Source organism: Salvia splendens, chromosome 5 (assembly GCF_004379255.2).
Source record: "Salvia splendens isolate huo1 chromosome 5, SspV2, whole genome shotgun sequence".
Classification (NCBI taxonomy): domain Eukaryota; kingdom Viridiplantae; phylum Streptophyta; class Magnoliopsida; order Lamiales; family Lamiaceae; genus Salvia; species Salvia splendens.
In genome coordinates, this window is record NC_056036.1 from 9,029,179 (window position 1) to 9,051,744 (window position 22,566).

General features: G+C 42.7%; 1 protein-coding gene across 1 annotated transcript; it reads left to right on the top strand.

Annotated features, from left to right (window-relative positions):
• Positions 1-12,066: 12,066 nt before the first annotated feature.
• Positions 12,067-15,259, top strand: LOC121805626 (protein CHUP1, chloroplastic-like). The gene is made up of 5 exons (XM_042205557.1): positions 12,067-13,600; positions 13,904-14,217; positions 14,299-14,410; positions 14,816-14,950; positions 15,010-15,259. Exons 1-5 carry the CDS (start codon positions 12,365-12,367, stop codon positions 15,109-15,111), a joined length of 1,899 nt encoding a protein of 632 aa, XP_042061491.1. The 5' UTR covers positions 12,067-12,364; the 3' UTR covers positions 15,112-15,259.
• Positions 15,260-22,566: the final 7,307 nt, after the last annotated feature.

Genomic DNA, 22,566 nt, shown 5'->3' on the forward strand with positions numbered 1-22,566 from the left:
ATTAATTCTCCAGATTGGGGCGATTACTTATTTCACAAGACCTCAAATATGTCAATTTTTGAATTTATTGAAGAACTTGAAGAAGGGAAATATTATAACACAAATGTGACATGGTTATTTGTTCACAAGTGAATTAACATGTGATAATGGAAAAACCCTTATCAAGTGAAAAAGATAAAGAAAGTCGCAGAGAAATCGTGCTCTGTCGACAATCGGAAATTCTAAACGGAAAACTAAATAAAGATAAAAGACAATAATTATAATTTCATTGATTGAATAATGAGAATAACAATAGTCATATTTATAATACTCCTATAAATAATCTAACTTGGTAAACAAGATAATAACCATATGAAAAAGATATGATAATATAATAATAGAGATATAAGAGATATTTCTGAAGATATACTCGTATCAACTCCCCCACGGTTGAAATCCACCTCGTCCTCAAGGTGGGAACCATGAAGCAACGATAAGTGTCGAGGAATCCTCCTGGGTCAAACATACACCGAATAGTTGAGCGTCTCCCTGCATCATCTCCATCAAAAATCACAAAGGATGACCCTTATGGACATGATAATTCAGTTCTAAAATCTTGTGAATGCGTCCATGAATGCTCAAGCATAGAGTGTCATTTTGCGGAGGAATCAACCAGGCATCGGCATCGAGTGATGTTAATCGATGATTCATATTTGCAACATTCTTAACATGTGATGAATCACTCAATAATTCCATTGACACGTTGTACCTCATGGAATTACCCAAATCAACCTTAGCTTGAAGAACCTTGATTGGAAAAACATTCAGTTGTAACGAGCACTCAAACTGCCCTTGAACTTGGTCCTCCTCACGCTTGTGATCCTAACTGGGTTTCGGCTCCTTCTCAGCCTTTCAACTCCACAAAAACCAGCAGAAGAATCAAGAATCTTCTCGGTGGAATAATCAAATCCATCCTCAATTGAGCCATCCTCCTTGTCTATCACCTCAATCGAAGGCAATTCTTCTGTCCGAACCTCTTCCATGATCGACATCTCTACGTCACTGGAATCGGAGATAGGTTCAGCGAAAATCTGAAATTGGGCATGCTGCGGCGGACGCGGCAAATGTTGGATTTCAACAAACCCATTGGCAGTGGTTGAGATCGGGACAGCAACAGTAGGCAGCGGCGTGGCTGTCGGTGGACACCAGCAGGACGGTGAGTGTTGCGGGGGTGGCTGTGGCCAGCCGAGTGGGGGCTTCCCGGTGCAGCGCTGCTGTCCAACGGGCTGGTAGTTTTGGTGGGGTATGTTTGTGGCGGCAGCTGCTGTCAGCGGTGACTGTTGATAGGCGATGGGCTGGTGGCCATGGTGCAATTGGTCTCTGTCCGGCTTGTACGGAGGCAGCGGTAGATTCCGAGGTCCGACATAAGGAATTCGCAGCAGCGCGTACGAATTCGTGTAGGTGTAGGGCGGCTGCGGGAGGGTTGAACTGGTGGCGGTAAAGCTCAGGATCATACACCGACACGAGACCATAGGTCGGGACTTGCTGGTCGGGACCGGACTGGACGTAGTTCCACGGCTGTCTGTTAGGCAGGCCTGGTGGAGGTCGCGGCTGCACGACATCAGTTGCAACATGCCAAGAAAGTTGTTCGTGCTAGGAAATCACCAGAGTTGTATTCGGCGAGAGAAACTCGTCATACTTGTCCAGCTTCTTGTGTATTCTGTTGCAGACAACCAATATCTGGTCACATAGGTAAGATAGATAGATTTCATCGTTGGAAGTCAGGATGGTGAGCTCTCAATAAAAGCACCAGTTGATAAGGGAAAAACCCTTATCAAGTGAAAAAGATAAATAAAGTCGCAGAAAATAACAATATTCCTATTTATAATACTCCTATGAATAACCTAACTAGGCAAACAAGATAATAACGATATGGAAAAGACATGATAACATAATAATAGAGATATGAGAGATATTTTCGAAGATATACTCGTATCACCATGTGTGAGAGGGAAGTTGAGAGCATGAATATAATGTGATAGAGGAGAAATATATAGACAATAATAGACTCATCTAATTTTTTTTATAATTATTCCAAAGGAGTAATTGTTGATACAATAATATAATCCAGCAAACAAATTAATTGCAAGGGTAAGGATGTTGCATGTGTTTGTAGGTGTAATATGTAAGGATGTTGCATAGTTGCATGTGTAGGAGCTATCAAAGGACCGCCAACCATTTATTCCCAATGCTGTCTATCACCTCTCTCAAATAATGATCTTTAATTTCCAAATTTCATCCGCCATTGATGATTAATTATCAGAACCACGTCTTGCTGTTTTGGGTAAAAATGTTCAAGCAAATATTCGGCTTCGGCCAATAGGCCCAGTTCTAGTTGGTAATTAATCATTGTCTACTAATGAAGAAAGTTAATCACATTTCATTGGCAATACACAATTTGTTCTTGTACATTACACCGCTACTTATTTTTCAATACGTTCCCACAAAAATTGTTACGCTTTTTTCCCTATAATCAGTGCCACATTTTCTTTTTTATAAAAAATAAATCATTATAAATGTATTTAATTATTTTTTCTCTCTAATCACCGTTTTACTATATAAGGAGTATTACATTCAATTATTTTGTACACCTCCTAATATCTATGTCATTCACTAAGTATATCATATTTTCCAAAATTGAGGGAATAATAATAATAATAATAATAATAATAATAATAATAATAATAATAATAACAGCAGTAATAATAATAATCCTTGATTTTCATAAATGTCACAAATAGACTGTATCTTAAAAATTATACTACCTCTTAATTGAAGTTTTAAATTTATACTTACACTGAAGTGCATCAGTTTTCATACCATGCATGTCATCTATCAACGCATCCAGAGGCCAAAATTTTAACACTTTTCATAATCATTAAATATTCCTAATTCTAGCTCTCTCAAATTATATTCATGCATCTCCTATATATACGATATAGGTATTCATCTATACATTGTTCATTTTGGATTTACCACTACAAAAACCTCGCAAATTAAGTGACGGAATTATCCGTCACTAATCCGCTATATTTAGGCACTTAACAGATTTAGTGACAAGTTAGGTATCAACAAAATCCGTCAATACAAAGTTTGTCAGTAAAAAATATTAGCGACGGAAAAATCCGTCACAAAAGTTACAATGACGGAAATCAAAGGAGGCCGCCATGGTAAATTCGGATTAGTGACTTACTATCATGTCACCAATTAGTGATTGACGCTTTTCAGTCACTTATCCATCACTACTTCTTGAAATTTCCGCTGATGTCACTAATTCCGTCACTAATTTGCGTTTGTTTTGTAGTGTACCTCGTCGCTAAAATAGATAAGCAATGAACAAATAGTAATATAATCTTTTAAAAAGGGTATCCCAAAACAATCAGCATTAATTTTATAATGTACTACTATCATTTAGATATATAGTTGTCCAAAGGGGACAAAAGCAAGTTAAGACAACACAGATGTGAAAAAGAAAGGGTAGGGTTGGCCATTGGCATTTCATTTAGACTAGACCCCCCTTATGTTGATAGTGATATATCAATATCTCTTATTTAATTTGTAAATTTAGTTGTATATTCATCCCCACCTAAATTACCACAAATAATGTCACTTGAAAAATTCACAAATAATGGTACTTGAAAATCCACAAATAATGGCACTTCAATTTTCATAATTACTTTACCTAATGTGGACTATGAGTATGGTGATTAATGGTGAGTGCTGCCGTTGACTGCCGTTGTCTCTTATCCGTCCCTTAACTTACTATTCATGGGTCTCACTGTACTTTTTTACTACATCTCTTAACTAAGGGACGGAACCTGCAACCCTCCATCTCTTATCCGTCCCTTAACCGTCTCTAAATTATTTTTAAAAAAATTAACTCCTATATAAGGGAGGAAATTACAAATAAACTCCTATATTATAGATAGGAAAATTACTATTCATGAGCCCCACTGTACTTTTTAACTACATCTCTTAACTAAGGGACGGAACTTGCAACCCTCCATCTCTTGTATGTCCCTTAACCATCTCTTAAATTTTTTTTTTAAAATTAACTCTCTTATCCGTCCCTTAACCGTCTCTGAATTTTTTTTTAAAAATTAACTCCTATATAAGGGAGGAAATTACAAATAAACTCATATACTATAGATAGGAGGAAATTGCTACTGATGTCAAGATGGCTCGAACTCGGCGCCTCATGTAATAATGTTTAAGCTCCTTGCCGCTAGGACAAAGGCTCTGGACTTAACCGTCTCTTAAATTACTATTCATTCAATTTCATTTTTTATTTTTATTTCCAACCAAATTCAATTAATAAAAACACACTTCATAAAATAAAATAAAATTACAACATAAAATAAAAATACAACTTAAAATTCAAAAAAATAAAAAAACACATAATTAAAATCCTAAAAAAATAAAAATTACATAATTTAAAATACAATTTTATAAAAAATAAAAAAACTACTCCGCCGACGAATCATTCCCCGAAGGCGGTGGAGGTGCACTGAAGCCACCTGGAGACGGAATACCAAGTTGTCTTGCCATAAACTCAATTCCAGCAAGATAGGCTTGATATTGGGGAGGCGTCATGCGGGAAGTGTCCGCCATTGTGGCGGTCATGTACATGGACATTAGAAAGTTCGAGCGTGCCCCCGAGCCCGCCTGGCTTGATTCGGCTCAGCCCCTCCTCCCTCTAGCCGCCTTCGTGGCATTTCTCCCTTGCGGCCGACGGCGCCCACGGTAGGACCCTCGGCATCGTCTGCCGTGCCCTCAACCTCCTGCGAGGCAAACTCTTGTGCGGCGCTACCCGAATTGCCCTCACTAGACGAGTATTGGACACCCGCCATGTGTTTCGTGCGCTTCGAGGTCGAGTCCGAGCTGGACCGGACACCGTCAGCCCACCTTTCCTCGTCTTTGACGACCTCCCAAACATCGACATGTTTGAATTATTTGGCCGTGTCGTCGAAGTAGACTCGCAAAGCCGACTTCAGAATATCGGCTTCCGTGGATCCGCTTTGGTAATGAGCCGCTTCACTCTTGTAGATGGCGCATAATTTTTTGACCTCTCTGTCGACTCGGTCAAAGTGAGCGCGGAACATCTTATATGTGCGGCGGCGGGACCCCTTCGGCTTAATCTCGTGGTAGGCCTCGGTGACCTTTTCCCAGAAGCACTTCCGGGATTGTTGATTCCCGATGATGGGATCGTACGAGACGCTGATCCAGGCGTTGTACACCGCCAGCGTTTCTTTGGGACTGTACGGATGCCGGCCTAGATCCTCCTCCTCCTCGTCCGCCTCCGCCTCCACCTCTGCCCTGGAGCTTCCACCGCCTCGGCCTCCTCCACCGCCTCGGCCTTCTTCCGGAGTGGGTTCAACGGAATAATCCTCCCGAATATGGGATAATCCCTGGGAATACCTCGGCGCGGAGGGACGGGCGTATGCATCCACATCAAAATGGGGTGGTTGGTATCCCCCGATGTCGACGAACCGGAACCACCACCCAGGACATTGTACATGCCCTCCAGTCGCCGAACGCGTTGATGTCGAACCCGCCGGAGCCGCCACCGCCAGAGTTTCCGTCGCCGGACATTTTATGATGAGAGGTTAGATGAAAATTAGAGAGGAAATGGAGATGATTTGGGAAGAATAGATGTGTATTTGTGTGTGAAATGAGGATGAATTAGGAGTATTTATATAGTAAAAAAATAAAAAAAACGGTAATATTACCGTTTTTCGTTTTATTATTATTTTATTTGTTAATTCGATTTTTTTAAATGATTTATTGCGTTAGCGTGACGATGGGCGTCACGCATGGCGCCGGAACGCCACATTGCGCTGGCACGTGGCGAGACGTCTCGCCATCTGTCTCGGCGGGCTGGGGACGAGACGAGGAGCTGCAACGCGTCACGCCGCCGTCTCGTCCCGGCGTGACGGATTACGGGCCACCCGCGTGACGCGTTGCGGGTGGCCTCAGTCCCCTGGATCAGCCGTTCCACTTAGTAAGACTCATTTCGCCTATCGACTAAACAACTCAGTCTAGATTCGGGTTGGATATATAGGGGTGAGGGTGGTCCAGTGATCGAATATGTCGGAGGCTTTCCTCTCACTTTTCTCTTTGCTGTCTTAGTCCCCATTGGACGACGCTAAATGTTTGGAGACGAGGTTGGTTCTTCCCTCGTATGAATGCACCTCCCCAACTCGTGGAGTAGTCGTCGTTGGCCAAGATGCCAGCAAACTATTGGTTGGGAGGGAGACAAATTTACATCGTGGACCAAATCTGCCTTAGCATGTTCAAATCACTAGGGGCGAAGCGAAGAATTTGTAGGGAGGGGGACAAATTTACATATGAAGGAATTTTAAGAATTTGAGGATGGACATTTAGTGAGAAATTAAAAGAAATAAATTAGTTGGTAATATATATACATATGGTTGGAAAATATGAGGCGGGTCAAATGCCTTTTATGAGCTATTGGTAGATCCGCCCATGGCAATCACGCTTGTGTGCATCATTCGGCCTACCTACGTTGTACTTCTCGGAAGCCCGTTCCCAAAATATCTGGAACTTTTGGTTGTTGATGCGTACGACGTACCTTTTTAGCTCATCCCTAGCCCAGTCACCGACTTCTTGCCTTCACTCCTCCCCCGGCCTAGCCTCATCTCCATCTACCTAACCTCGTAGTCATTAGTATTCACCACCAACAACTGGTAATGATTGTTGTTCGACCCCGTCAACAAATAAAGGAGTACAACATATGTGTTGACTTCCCATTCCGTCAGCCTCTCAGTGTTCCCGTCCCTAGGAAGTGAATTTCAAAAAGAAATGGACGACAAATCCTTTTTTACAAAACTTATGGGCACGGAGATTAAGAAATTGTGTTGAACATATTAAATTAAAGTAAAATAAATCAGGATAGGGAAAAAAGTAGGAAAGATAAGAAAATAAGATAAGTGATGAAATAAAATAGAAATGATTGAATTTTTTATTTTTTATTTAAAAAGAAATGACTCAATTTTATTGGGATGTCCCGAAAAAGAATACGACTCAATTTAGTTGGGACAAAAGAATTACTATATTTTTATTATTTTGAATTTGAAATATAAAATAAAATTTAAAATAGACCCCACCCCGACGGCGTGACCCTGCTCTCGTGTTGCCCGCTATCCCCACGGCCCCGGCCCCTACACTCCGTTGGGGGTGGTCTATGGCCAAATTCTCGATTGGTGACTAAAATATAAATTTCACCTAAATTCATTATATTTTACAGAAGAAACTAATATTTAGATTGTATTTTTAAATGACTCCAGACTCGTCTGTGCTATAAACTCTATTAATTGAGATTAGATATTTGCAAACATATCTTGTAATTAAGATTTTATTTCTGTTTAGAGCATCTCCAATGCCGGCGTCAAAATCGCGATGCCGATTTTTTGCCGACGCCGGTTCTGACGCCGAACCATTGGAACCGGCGTCGGCGAAATCGGCGTCAAAATCGGCGTGGCCATGCCGATTCGCGCGATGACGCCGGTTCCGACGCCGATCCTCACAGCGCCATTGTGGGTCCCGGATCGGCGTCAAACCGGCGTCAGATTTTTTTTAATTTTTTTTTCTTTTGAAAACACTATATATACGCGCTTTGAACGTCATTTTCATTCGCACCACTTGTTTTAACGAGTACTCTCTCTACCTTACTTTCTGTTCAAGATCAATAACGAGCAATGGAGAACAACTACGAAGGTACTCCAGTGACTCCCGGGGGATGGTCTCAGACGCCCCCAAATTATTGTACTTTTTTTTAAAAAATTAATGTACTTTTTAAGTTTTAATATTATTATTCGAATTTTCCGTATTTGTCTCGTAAATTAAATTCCGTATGTTGATACGAGTGTAAATTAAATTATATAATTGTTATTAGTGATGTGGATAGGTAGTGTGAAGGCTATGTGAGGACTATTTGATGTCCAGTTGATGTGGCAAACTGATGTGGCAGGAGAATTGTAGTGCTGATGATGTGGCAGTGTGAAGGCTATGTGAGGGCTATTTGACGTCCAGTCTTACTGGAGATGCTCTAAATACGAAACAACAACTTAAAATATCTAAACATCACACTGTTCATACATATCTAAAACAATTTTATGATTAATTAAAAAACAATATAGTTTTTGCTTCCGACAAACATTCTGCCATTCTGGACTTGAACATGATTATTTATGCTTCAATATGATAAAAGAGTTGTGTTAATCTATATTATGGAAAAGCAGATATGAATTTAATTCAAACAAATTACCCTCTCTAAGCCGCAAAGAATAGTATACCAAAATAAGATCTCAAGATCTCAAGATAAGCCGACCGTTGGCGCTTTTTAACTTTCAAACTTTTAATGCAATAGTACTTACTACTATTAAATTACTTTTGCCAACAGTAAATTTGAATTTCATCTCACAAATTCCAAAAAACCAATAACTGAAACAATTGAGAATGGAGAACCACCAACGGCACCAGCGCGTGTGAATAACGTTGGGTAGATGGAATTAATAGATGAGATACTAATTTCGAATCTGACGTCCATTAACTGTTAACCTTTACTCTTATCATTTTTCGAATCTTGCTAAAAATACTTACATCATGACAACACAAAGTTATAATAACTCTGAATATTATAATCTATTATTATATCTGGATGAAGAAGTTTTACCATATCTAGATGCATTAGTTTATACTTTATAGCATTGATAATAATACAGACGGAGAAAAGATAAATCTAAATATATTATATATGTACATAATATTCTTAATTTTTTTAAATTTAAGTGAATTTAATTAAAAATTTATTTTGTTATTTATTGTATTATATGTAGTAATAAGAAAGAAGTGATATACTATAAATTTTATGCCGAATCGTAACATGATTTCGAGCTTGATTTGAATTAATTATACAATATTCAGTAAGAAAATATTTTTTTTGCTTAAATATACAAATATTTAAGTAAAAATTTTAAATATTTTTTAGAAGTGTTGCAAAATGATTAGTATGAAATTTATTTTAAATCAATTAATGTTTATAAACCGATTTTCAATGTAAAATGTTAAAAAATTTGATTATGTACGTACAATTATGTACGTTTATCACTACCCAGATGGTCTAATAGATGTGTATGAGATATAGTACATCGTATAAAAAAACAGTAATACTTAATTACTTAAATAATAATCTACTATATATACGAAATTATAAAGTTTCTTAACTACAATTTATTAATTATGAATATTATAGTTGCTTAAGTAATATAATGTGTTATAGGGAGTACATCGTATTAATAACATTTTATGGCATTATATTCCAGTTGTTTCGAATGTTATATTAGCATAACTGTTTAACCAACATTACGCATGTTGTACTAACCCTAACCCCGTACACCAACACAATCAGTTTATTGAGCATATTTTCTTAAAATTGAATAGATATAAAATTAGCACAACACAATAAATTAACTTAAAATTATATTTATATTCATTGTATATAAAACTTTTTTCTTCCTCGTTTTAGCATTTCTCCTTCTTACAAATTAATCTTTTACAACAATTAATGTACGTTTAATTCTCTAGTTTCAACCCCTACAAGTTCTTCAATCTCTAATACCGATTTTCACACGCATCAACATAGTAAGTGCTAAATATGTTTTCGTACAATCTAGAAAAAAGAAAATAATAGAAAAAATGAATAAAAAATTGCGTGGTAATAGCTTACCATTAAGAAGCACTACTTTTATTTTATGTATATCTGTGAATTATTTATATTTTAAAATTGAATAGGTAAAATATTTTTCTACTGTATTAGTTTATTTTCCATTTGAGGGGTATCAAATCACTAGATCCTAATATTAATTAATAAGGCAACAAATCCAATTAAACACATTTCCAGGAGAATACTATGGCGCAAGTTAAGAATTGCATTAAACATTGTTCTTGCTTAAATAAAGTTGATAATTAGAAAAAAGGTATATTTGAAGTACTTAACTAAATTTTTCGTGAAAATACAATACTATAAATTGCTCCTTTTGTTATTCTAGTAGTAAAATAACTTTCAGTTAATTTATATTATAAATCTTATGTAAAACTATTTCTTTTTTAATTTTTAGTAATTTTTAAAAGAACATTAGAGCATCCGCAGCGGTGGCGGTTGGCGCCACCGCCGTCCGTGCCAGCGGCAAGGCGAAGGACCGCCACCGCTGCAACCGCGCCGCTGGCACGGCGCTGCTCGATGTATCGAGCACGTCCGTGCCAGCGGACGCACACGTGGCGGTCTCCCATTCGCCAACGGCATAGCCGTTGGTTTCAAACATTTTTTTATTTATTTTTTTAAAAAATCGGATTTTTATTAAAAAATCGATAAAAAAAAAAAAAAAAAAATTTCACTTCCCCAAAAAATTATATCCGTTTATAACCGTTTTTCCCCACTTTTTAATTTTTTTTTTATTTTTTTTACCCCAAAAATACACACTTTCATCTATAAATACCCCCAATTTCACTCCAAAAAATTCACACTTTCACTACACAATTCTCATCATCAATCTCTCATATCCATTTTCATCTTCCTCTCACACCCTACAACACCACTATGTCCGGTAACGACGACAACCCAAGCGGCTCTCACGGTTGGAACCCCGAATGGTTCGGTTCGCAACCGTTTCATAGTCCGGAAACGGAATATTCGGCCCCTCCTCTCACCCAAGATTCGGGCGTTCCGAGTGGCTACCGGCCATACCCAATCAACGATCAAGGTGCCTCCGATGGGCGCTACGGGTGGACACCGGAGCCTAGGCCTCGCGCCCCTTCCCAAATGCCGAATCCTCCATCTCGCGCCGGTGTCCGCACACCGTACTCACCGGCGGAGATGGAAAGATTGTTCAAGGCGTACTTGGAAATCTCCGAAGATGCGGTGGTTGGAACGAACCAATCCGGCGATCACTTTTGGTGGCGCGTCTCTAGCCGGTACAATGCACACCGGCCGCCGGGAACGATCGAGCGCAACGAGAGTATGGTGCGCAACTGCATCGGCCGAGCCAACGAAGAAATTGGCAAGTTCAACGGCTATTTCATCCAGGAGTCCCGGAATGCCGGGAGCGGCCGAAGCGAGGTCGACATCATCACCGCCTCGCTGAGCACCTACCAATCCATGAACGGTAAGTCGTTCAAATATCTTAACGTTTGGCAGGAGACGCGGACGCACCCGAAGTATAAGGGAGGCATAACATCCTCCTCTAGCGGCTCCTCCAAACGCTCACGGTCGGCATCCCTATCCGACGCCGGCGAAGAAGTGGCTAGCCAACTCGCCGAAGCTAACTTGGGTAGCCCCGATGCCCAACCAAGCGGTTCCCGACGCCGACCGCAAGGTAGGAAGAAGGCGGCGGCCGAACGACGTCGCGCCGCGACTCCATCTACCCCTGCTCCCGAACCCGCACCCTATGTTCCACCTCCACCCCCGAACAACTCGTTGTGGGCCCTTTTGGCCCAACTCAATATGGCCGATAGGTCAACTATGACCCCCACGCAACTTCAAACGCACGAGTCCATGATATTGGGTCTCCAAAAACAATTGGGGTTGGTGCCGCCGGATGCGTAGTCTTCCTCGGGTTATATTAGCCAATGTAATTTTTAATTTTTAGGAGTTTAATTATGTAATTTTTAATTTTTAGTATTTTAATTATGTAATTTTTAATTTTTAGGATTTTAATTATGTCTTTTTATTTTATTTGTAATTTGTTATTTTTATTGTGGTTTTTTTAATGAATTTTAGTATTATGAAAATGTTTTTGTGTAATTGAATTTTATATTAATTGTGCTCGTCCTTGCGGAAGAGCACAGTTGTGGGTGTTGTGCTCTTGCCAGAGAGCAGGCATGAATAGTACCGCCCGGGCCCACAACCGTGCCGCTGGCAAGAGCACGGTTGTGGATGCTCTTATACGATTGTCATTATATAGTGTACCATTAGCTGTTTTACTTTCCATATACGAATAAAGAGTCGAGCGCGTGGATCAATCAAAATTTGAATTCTGTTTATCAGACAGGATCCAAGAAAAGAAGACCGTTTCGTTTCATCTCCATCTCCATCTCAAACCCTTACTCTCTTCACTCTTCTCTCTCTCTGCTCTGCTTTCACGACCACGCCATAATAACCAATCTACAAAATACAGTCATAACGAAAACGACCCATCTACTCTCGTCCTACTCTTTCCACATTCCCATTCCATTCACAATTTGTAAATAATTTTACGCAATTCAAACATCGTCTCTGCTCCCAGTTTTTGGAAACCAGAAACACAGAATGGTCGCCGCAAAAGTCAAAACGGCGATGGGACTGCAGAAATCGCCTGCTCGGACGAAGGCTAAGCCCGACGCCTCGCCAAAACCGCCGGGATCCGGCAAGCCGACAGGACAGAAAGGCTCCGGCAACGGCTTCTCCCGCTCGTTCGGCGCCTACTTCCCGCGCTCCTCCGCGCAGGTCCAGCCGCGGCCGCCGGACGTCTCCGAACTCATCCGATTGGTCGAGGATCTGCGCGAGAGCGAGTCGCGCCTCAAGACGGAGCTCCTCGAGCACAAGCTGCTGAAGGAGTCCGTCGCGATCCTGCCGATGCTGGAGAGCGAGATTTCGAACAAGGATTGTGAAATTGAGCGGTTTAGGAAGAAGATCGAGTGCCTGGAGATGGAGAATGAGCGGCTCAGGAATGACAACGAGTTTCTGCACATCGAATTGACCAACCAGAATCACAATTACGAAGAGAAGATCAAATACATGCAGGCCGAATTGTGCGATATTAAACGAGCATTCGCCGAGCACGAGGAAACAACGTCTTCTTCGTCTTCGTCTTCTCCGCCGAATCTCGCTGATGTCACCAATAATTACCACAAATCCAATTTCTCTGCCAAGGTTTTGCGAAAATGCGTCACGCAGAGTAACATTGCCTCGAATTTCCGCGAGTCCGTCGCGAGCCTGAAGAAGGATGATCTTGGAGGTACGGCGGAGAACGCCGAGCGGCCTCGGAGTTCCCGCTTCGATTCCGAGGAGATTCACGGAACTTCCGAAGCGATGATCGCGATTCGATCCCGCGCGCCGCGGGTTCCGAAGCCGCCACCGCTGCCGTCGTCGTCTCAGTGTTCATCCGCCTCTCTTGCTGATTCAGCTGACCGCACATTGGCGGAGATTTCCAACATTCCGCCGCCGCCACCGCCTCCGGCGAAGTCCAAGGTGGCTGCGCCGCCTCCTCCGCCACCACCTCCGAAGGGGGGTACTGCGATGCCTCCTCCTCCGCCAGCGCCTCCGGCGAAATCCAAGGTGGCTGCGCCTCCTCCTCCTCCACCACCTCCGAAGGGGGGTAAATCGAAGGCGGCGTTGGCAAAGGTCAGGAGAGTTCCGGAGGTTGTTGAGTTTTACCACTCGCTGATGCGGAGGGATTCGAGCTTTAGACGCGATTCCGGTGCCTCCTCCGATGGGATATTGGCCGGAGCTGCGGCCAAGGATATGATTGGAGAAATTGAGAACCGCTCTTCACATTTACTTGCGGTAAATTTTTTTACTTATTTTTATTAGTACTATTTTTTTATGAAAAAATAGCCACTTATCTAAAATAGATTTACTAACATGTCACATTCTCACGGACACGGGTTATGTTGTTTGTCTTTTTTTGGACTTCTGCAATGCTTTTTTCCCTACTGGATTTTGTCAATTTCATTTTGAAGATAAAAAGGGGTTGAATTCAAAATCCATATTGAATGAAACCATGTGGTCTTTTATGACTCTATTAATTAAATTCAACCATTTTGATTTAATTATATTTACTAATGTTCTCCCATGAATTGATTGCAGATCAAGACAGATGTGGAGACCCAAGGAGATTTCATTAGTTTCTTGATCAAAGAAGTTCAAAATGCTGCTTTCACTGACATTGAAGATGTTGTCCCGTTTGTTAAATGGCTTGATGATGAGCTCTCACATCTGGTTGATGAGAGAGCTGTGCTGAAGCACTTCAACTGGCCGGAGCAGAAGGCTGATGCACTGAGAGAAGCTGCTTTTGGCTACTCTGATCTGAAGAAGCTGGAGTTTGAAGTTTTGTCGTTTCGCGATGATTCTAGGCTGCATTGTGCTCCTGCTCTCAAGAAAATGCAGTCCCTCTTCGACAAGTATGTAAAATGCCACTTAAAAATTTTGAAGGTTATAAGATGGCAAGTAGTAATTCAAATTTGGTGCATTGTTTAATGCAGATTGGAGCACAGTGTTTACAATTTGTCGAGGTTGAGAGAAGTGGCTACTAATCGGTACAAACTTCACCATATTCCGATGGATTGGATGCTTGAAACCGGCTTTGTGAGTCAGGTGAATCTTGTTTGCAACTTATTAGTGGTGTGTGCACAACAGAGGAAATTGGTAATTATTTAGGCAAAACATGTGTTAAGAATAAATTAAATAAAGGGTGTGAATGATTCAGTTTAGGTAGAGAGGACAATGGGGTTGACAAGTTTTTTTGTCTTATTAAGCCTAATTTTGTATTGTCCACACGTGCTTCTCAGTAGTAGTACTTTTTTTAGTAATCAGTTGGGAGGGAATCTGGTTCTTTATTTCTACCTACCATGATTTGTATATGTTCTGCTGCTATGTTGATTGTTATAAACTGATATTTATAAATTTATGCAATATAACATATGATGTTGTTGCCACATTTTCAACAAGAGAGATCTGTCAATTTGTTCTTATCATTTATATGGCATTTGAACTTTGCAGATAAAACTGGCATCAGTGAAATTGGCAATGAAGTACATGAAGAGAGTAACGGCAGAGCTGGGAATGGTAACCGGTGTTCCTGAAGAAGAGGATCTCATAGTCCAAGGCGTCAAGTTCGCCTTTCGAGTTCATCAGGTAAGAATATTTTTATGGTTGTGGGTTTCGTCGCGGAGATTAATATTTTCTCTTCTCAGTTTGCTGGGGGTTTCGACGCGGAGACCATGAAGGCGTTTCAAGAACTGAGGGACAAGTTTCAGTTGTGCCAAAATCAACATCAACGGAAATTTATTTGCTGATTCTGTAGCAAACTCAGCTTCAGAAAATGGCTTATTTTTTGTTGTTGTATAGACTTCAAAAATGGGATATATGCAGATTTGTTGTTAATACACTTAACTTGCGATCCAAATATATTTAATTATTTGAAAATAAATGAAAATTTGACAATGAACTGAGCAATATATATAGTACTAGTTTCAGAAGAGCGGGAGGTGAATACATGTTTTCCTTTTTGGGTCGGGCCTTATAATTTGTTCCATTTTTTTAGGACAATTATATTTGTTCACAAGTATCTTACACTATAAGCCAATCCTAAAAAAATGAAGTCTCTCTCTAATCTCCATCTCCATCTCCATCTCTGTAATGTCCGTTTTTTTTTTATTTAAGAGGTGTTTGCTTTTTGTGTATATCTTGTTTAAGATATGGTGTGGTATGTTTTATTTGTTTTATATTATTTATGGGTGTGAATATTTAGTTTTATGGTCATTTGAAAAGCAAATTAATATCTTAATTAATAAATTAAACCCCCCCCTCTCTCTCGGTTTTTCTCTCCCTCTCCCTCTCTCTTTTTCGAAAACCCTCCCTCTCTCCCCACTAATTTCTCAACCTCCCCCACTCCCTCTTAACCGATTCATTCCCCTTTTTCCAATCTTTTTCTCTCTTCGGTCTCTCTCAATCTCTCATCTCTCTCTTTCGCGAAGTTGCTCTCTCACCGGTAAGTTCTCTCGCCCTCCTCCCTCTCGGTTTACCTTTCCCCTTTCACTCCCTCTCATCATCGTCTTGGATTCCTCAAGGTGATACCCCCCTTCGTCGTGAATCGGAGTCGTAAGAGGAAGTAAAGCTTTTTCACTACGTTGAACTATCCGGGAAAGGTAACACAAGGCCTCAACTCTCGTTTAATTCGAATTCATGCATGTAGAACGTTTTGGAGGGGTTAGATGCTGAATAAGTTGTGGGATTATGTGTTTGTGTGAAGCATGTTTTTGATGGTAACTGACAGTGGGTTCCGACCCCTTTTTGACTGAGCAAACGATCTTCTTTTGGTACGAATTTTTAACTGTATGAACTTGGATGTGTCTTCAGTGTGGTGTGTAAATTTCAGCTTCATTGGATGTCGTATGATTTTATTATGATTTTTGCAAGTAAACTGCGCAGATTCACGAATTGTATATGTTTGGGAGATGTTTTCATGTGCAATGGTTGGGTTTCTGAGTGTTGTGCTTTTGTGATGTATGTGGGTGTGTTTGGCCAAGAGATGGCTCGGAGGAATCAGTGTTTGGTTCGAGAGTTTTCGTGTGTGTTGGCCGAGAGTTGTAGGGTTCAGCCTAGGGCAGATTTGTGGAGAGTCTGGAAGGGATGATCCCAGGTGTTTGGGTGTGTTTTGGGATGTAGAATGCGTGGTGTGTTTGTCGTATAGGGTTTGAGAATCGGGGGTCAGAGGAAAAGGGGTGTAAACTAGGTGCCGAGCAGACGGCCGAGATGGTCGGCCGAGGTGCCGAGCAAGCGGCCGAGATGGTCGGCCGAGGTGCCGAGCAGGCGGCCGAGATGGTCGGCCGAGGTGCCGAGCAGGCGGCCGAGATGGTCGGTCGAGGTGCCGAGCCGGACGGCCGAGATGGTCGGCCGAGGTGCCGAACAGGCGGCCGAGACGGTCGGTTGAGGTGCCGAGCCGGACGGCCGAGATGGTCGGCCGAGGTGCCGAGCCGGACGGCCGAGATGGTCGGCCGAGGTGCCGAGACGGTCGGCCGAGGTGCCGAGCAGGCGGCCGAGATGGTCGGCCGAGGTGCCGAGACACAGGCGGCCGAGACAGCCGGCCGAGGTACCGAGCCAGGCCGAGACGCCGAGCCTTTTTCCCGAACCTGTTCCGAGCCAGGTGAGCCGTTTGTGCGGTGTGGGTGTTCCGGGAGTTTGAGTGTTGTGTTTGTGTCGTGTGCGCGTCTTGGGTACGTGGTATGCGTGTCGGGTGCATGCGTGGTGTGTTTCGGACGTGTTTTTTTGTGTGTTTGTTATAACATGTTGTTAAGTGTGTATACGGGTAACGTGCTAGATGTTGAAGTCATCCAAGTAGGAATCATGCATTGTCGTTAAACATCGTCTACCCTGACTCTAATTATGATATTTATTTATCTTTCAAAAGGGTGATCTTTTACGAGGAAAGTGTGGTTGAAGGGAACTGTTTTAAAAGCTAAGCAATCGAGGTGGGCTTTTCTACCCTACTTTTATGTGGGTTATCTTTAAATACGGACTTTGTTCCGGAAATGTTTATGGAGGTGAACTGTTTGTCTTGCCAATTGTTTTGATTTGAAACCTATCTGAAGTGGTTTACCACATATGTTTAATCGAATTCGGGTCTGTTGGGCTGCGAACCCTCAGGCTAGTGTACACGAGACCGGGAGCCATCTGAGAGCAAGTTGGCCGGTCTAGTTGACCTGGGGTGTGGCCACGCCCCTTGTCACCGTTGGATCAGATAGTGTATGATGGTGGGAATAAGGGTGGCAATATCTGAAAATGACTGCGCAGTCGAATTTATGAAATATATTTGTGTACTTGGGTTATTTTCTTACACTTAAAACCCCAAGGTTACACTGATGTGGCATGACAAACTATGATTTTGGCGTGTGTCCACTGAGTGCAATAAGTACTCAGCCCTGCATGTTGTTTTCTTAATGTGCAGGTTGAGCGGCGATGGGGATGACGGATGTTGAGCAGTGAAAGCCAAATGAGTGTTTTACTTGGTCTTTTGGATGGTGTCGTGTCGTCATACCCGGCATCATCTGTCTTTTGGTCTTTTCCGCTGCTTTGTAATCCGATACATTGTTTTTATTTAACTCTGTTTATATTAACTTTAGTAATGTCTTCTTAGTACAATGTTTGAAGTGAACTTCTTTTTAATAAATGTTTTTGGGTCAAATATTCCTGTTCTCCCCTTTCTTCCCCGCTTCTTTATTCCTCCCCTAGTCGCGGTCCACCGTACTTCCTATCCTTAGGAAATGCGGGCGTGACAGAGTGGTATCAGAGCCTAGGTTTTCTTTCTGCTCTGGACCTAAGAGTCTCTTCTGTCTTGATTTAGTTTGTATCCCTGTGTCAAAATAAATAATTGTGTAAGTTTCCAAAAGTGTCATTGGCTCAACATCCGACTCATCGCACTCAACCTGAAATGAGGTAATGAAAATTTTGAATTTTTGGAAAGTATATGTAAGTGGAGGGAATTGTGAATTTGGGTTTCGTTGGAACGTGGATGTAAAGAGTTGAGTTTTTGAAAAAGTGTGGAATGGTTTTGTGTGTGGGTTGTTTTGGAGAAAATGATTTTTGGAAAGTTTAAGTAAATATTGACGCATGTAAAAGGGTGCAAATTGGTGTGAAAAGTTGGAAATTATTTGAATGGTGAATTGTTATTGTGGGTCATGAACTGTTTTTGTGTGTCGAATGTACTTGAAAGCATGTAGCTGATGTATGATGATATGAGGACGTGAATGTTGATGTGAGCTTTTATGGGAGAATGTGTTGGCCTTTTGAATGTTTGAACTTAGACGTGATAGGATTTCACTAGTGCTTTTTGGACCTATAGTAGACAAGGACTTTTGGCCTTCGAACACCAGCGGGCTTGGATTTAGAACATCGATACGTCTGCATACACATATCTCCCTCTTTTCGGTTATGCACTCTGTTTTTATACGCGAGGCGGTTGATTCTGTTTTTCTATAGATGGCGCGTATGTTCCGAACCCCGCGACGGAGTGATCGCGATAGACTTAGGGCACAGAGGGTGCTCAGAGATTATAGAGTGTACCAGAAGAAGGATCACGTACCGTTGATCGAGTTCGTGGCACACTTCGATACCCTCTGGAGGGCAGCTCAGGAGTTCGGAGTGACAGAGCATGACGGCATTGAGAAGCTAATAGAATTGCTCCCCGACAGCTGGAAAGAGTGGGCCGAAAGAACGGCGAGGAGGTATACGTGGCATGAGCCCGCTACCGATGACATGGTGGGTGACATGGCTGGCTTTCGGAAGGCCGTGTATTGTGCACTGGTAGACTCCCGAGAGGAACAGCCCCCACAGGATGTGCCAGAGAGGATTGCGTATCAGGACAAGTATGTGAGCATGTACGAGGATGAGCAAGGGTTTGAAGGCGACTACGGGGAAGAACCCGAGGAGGCTCCGCAAGAGAATCCCGAGGTGGCTCTGCAAGAGAACCCCGAGGAGGACGATGACGAAGACCCAGAGGAAGGGCCTATGGATGAGGATGATAGAGTCGTAGTCGAGAATTAGAATAGTTCGTTGTCTTTTCAGTTTTTGTTTTCAGTACGATCTGCTCTTGAGAACAACGTTTGACCTCCTTTCTTTTAATGAGAATTTGGATTTTGATATATATATCCTATGTGTTGCATCTTATACTACATGAAGATTTTATAAGAAAATTTTGAGAAAGTGGTAATTTTGGATGAGAATTGTAGTAGCACTTTTTGGATATTGAATCAGAATGCCGCCAAGACGTGCACGCCAACCACGACAAGGATCCAACGTGGAGGCACCACCACCGCCACCACCACCTCCACCCCCGCCTCAACAAGAAAGATTCATAGTTACGTTCTCCAGGCAGAATCCCCCAAAATTTGATGGACAAGGAGATCCATCAAAAGCGGAAGAGTGGATACGCGGTCTCGAGCGTATTTTCAGGGTCATGGAGTGCACAGATAGGGAGCGCATTGCTGGCGCTACCTTTCAATTATCAGGTGCTGCCGATTACTGGTGGGAGACTCGGCAGAGAACTATGGATCCTGCACGCCTGGAAGCGCTAACATGGGAGGAGTTTAAAGTAGAGATCGACAACAAGTATGTCCCAAAGACGTACAGACTGGCCAAGGTGGTAGAATTCCACACGCTAAGCCAAGGTCGAATGACTGTAACCGAGTATGACCGAGCCCTCGCGCAGATGGCACGATATGCGCCCGAGTTGATGGACACCGATGAGAAATGGGCGGTGAAGTTCCGGGCCGGGCTCAGAGATGAGATAAAGGCCGCATTGGCCTGTCGAGGAGAACTCTTCTACTCGGAGATCTTGACTTGTGCACTGGACGTGGAAGATGCACTCCCTAAGCCAAGAGTTGTGGCAACAACAAACGCGACACCCCTACAAGCTCAGTCAGGCCACCAAGAGAAGAGGAGGTGGGATGGTGACCAGGCTCAGTATGGTGGTAAGAGGCCACAACACATGAGGAACCCACCCTACAATGGCGGGAGACAAAATACTTTCCAACCGAGTGCAAACTTTCCGCCGAGGAACCCTCAATGTGGAAGGTGCTTCAAGTACCACGCCGGGGAGTGTCGAGACCCTAGGTGCTTCAACTGTGGTGGAAGTGGCCATTTCTTCCGAAATTGCCCAAATAAGAACATGGGAACGGGAACGAGACAGAACCAGCTAGGCTTCCGTCCACAATCTCAGGCACTACCTGCACCTCCACCGCAACAACGCCGCCAAGGATTACCATCGCAAGCAAGGGCCTACGCCTTGAAGGGGAAGCAGCCGGCAAACGGGAAAGAAACCTTTGGGCAAGGAAACTTGGCAGGTATGGGCACACTTCTCAATATGCCTATAGTTGTCTTGTTTGATACGGGTGCGTCGCATTCCTTTATATCAACGTCTTGTGTGGATACTTTGGAATTACCTACTGTTAAGACCGAACCCACTATGAGTGTGACCTCACCGGTAGGCGGGACTATAGATATATCCCGATCTTGTGCATGTGTGAACTTTGGAATAGGTGAACTCAGTTTGTTGGCTCATAATTTGCAAATAATGACGATGGGTAGCGTAGACATAATCTTGGGTATGGATTGGTTAGCGGAGAACCACGTTACCCTTCATTGTAGAGAAAGGGAAATCTCGTTTGAAACCCCCGGAAAGGAGCCGACGAAGTTTCACGGAATCCCATTGAGCCGACGCAAGTCCATTGTCTCTGCGCTGCAAGCCACTACAATGATGAGGAAGGGATGTCCAGCGTACCTTGTTTATTTGAATGGGGAGGAGAAGAAAGACAGGAAGATAGAAGATGTGGCGATAGTGAGTGAATATCCCGATGTCTTCCCTGATGCATTGCCGGGACCCCCACCCGACAGGCAGGTAGAATTCACGATCGATCTGGAGCCCGGATCGGCACCAATATCCAAAGCACCTTATAGAATGGCACCAAAAGAGTTGGAGGAGCTTAAGGTGCAACTGCAAGAGCTGCTGGAATTGGGATTTATTAGACCTAGCGTGTCGCCATGGGGAGCACCAGTGTTGTTTGTCAAGAAGAAGGATGGAACGATGAGGATGTGCATCGACTATCGGGAGCTAAACAAACTGACGCTGAAGAACAAGTATCCACTACCAAGGATAGACGACTTGTTTGACCAACTTCGAGGGGCAGGAGTCTTCTCTAAGATGGATTTGAGGTCTGGGTACCATCAGCTGAGGGTTCGGCGAGAAGATGTACCCAAGACAGCCTTTCGAACAAGGTATGGTCATTATGAGTTCGTTGTGATGCCTTTTGGACTGACGAACGCCTCGGCAGTGTTCATGGACCTTATGAACCGCGTGTTCCATCCATTTCTGGATCGGTTTGTCCTAGTTTTCATCGATGATGTGCTTGTTTACTCAAAGAACGAGGAGGAGCACAAAGAGCACTTGAGAACCGTCCTAGCAACTCTAAGGGACGAGAAACTATATGCCAAGTTCAGTAAATGCGAGTTTTGGCTCAAGGAAGTAAATTTTCTTGGACATGTAGTAACCTCAGATGGAATTCGTGTGGACCCGGCCAAGGTGGAAGCGGTGCAGGAGTGGAAGTCACCTTCTACACAAAACGAAATCCGAAGCTTTTTAGGACTGGCGGGCTATTATCGAAGATTCATCGAGGGATTCTCGAAGATAGCAAGGCCAATGACGCAACAACTGAAAAAGGGAGTCAAGATGATTTGGACACCAGAATGTGAGGCGAGCTTTCAGTTGTTGAAGGAGAAATTGACCACCGCACCAATCCTAGCCGTGCCAGAGCCAGAGACTGACTATGCGGTGTATACGGATGCGTCGAAGGTGGGACTTGGATGTGTGCTTATGCAGAAGGGGAAAGTGATTGCATATGCATCGAGACAATTGAAGCCCCATGAGCTGAATTATCCGACGCATGACTTGGAACTGGCAGCCGTGGTACATGCTTTGAAGATCTGGAGACATCATCTTTATGGAGTCCGTTGTGAAATATACACGGACCATAAGAGTCTAAAGTACTTCTTCGAGCAAAAGGAGTTGAACATGCGCCAACGTAGGTGGCTCGAGTTGGTGAAGGACTACGATTGTGGTATAAATTACCATCCGGGAAAAGCAAACGTAGTGGCCGATGCTCTTAGTAGGAAGTCTCAATCTCAGCTGGCCACCTTTCTTACTATCGAGGAGAGTTTAATCCAAGAGTTCAGTAAGATGCGGTTGGAAGTAGTGAGAA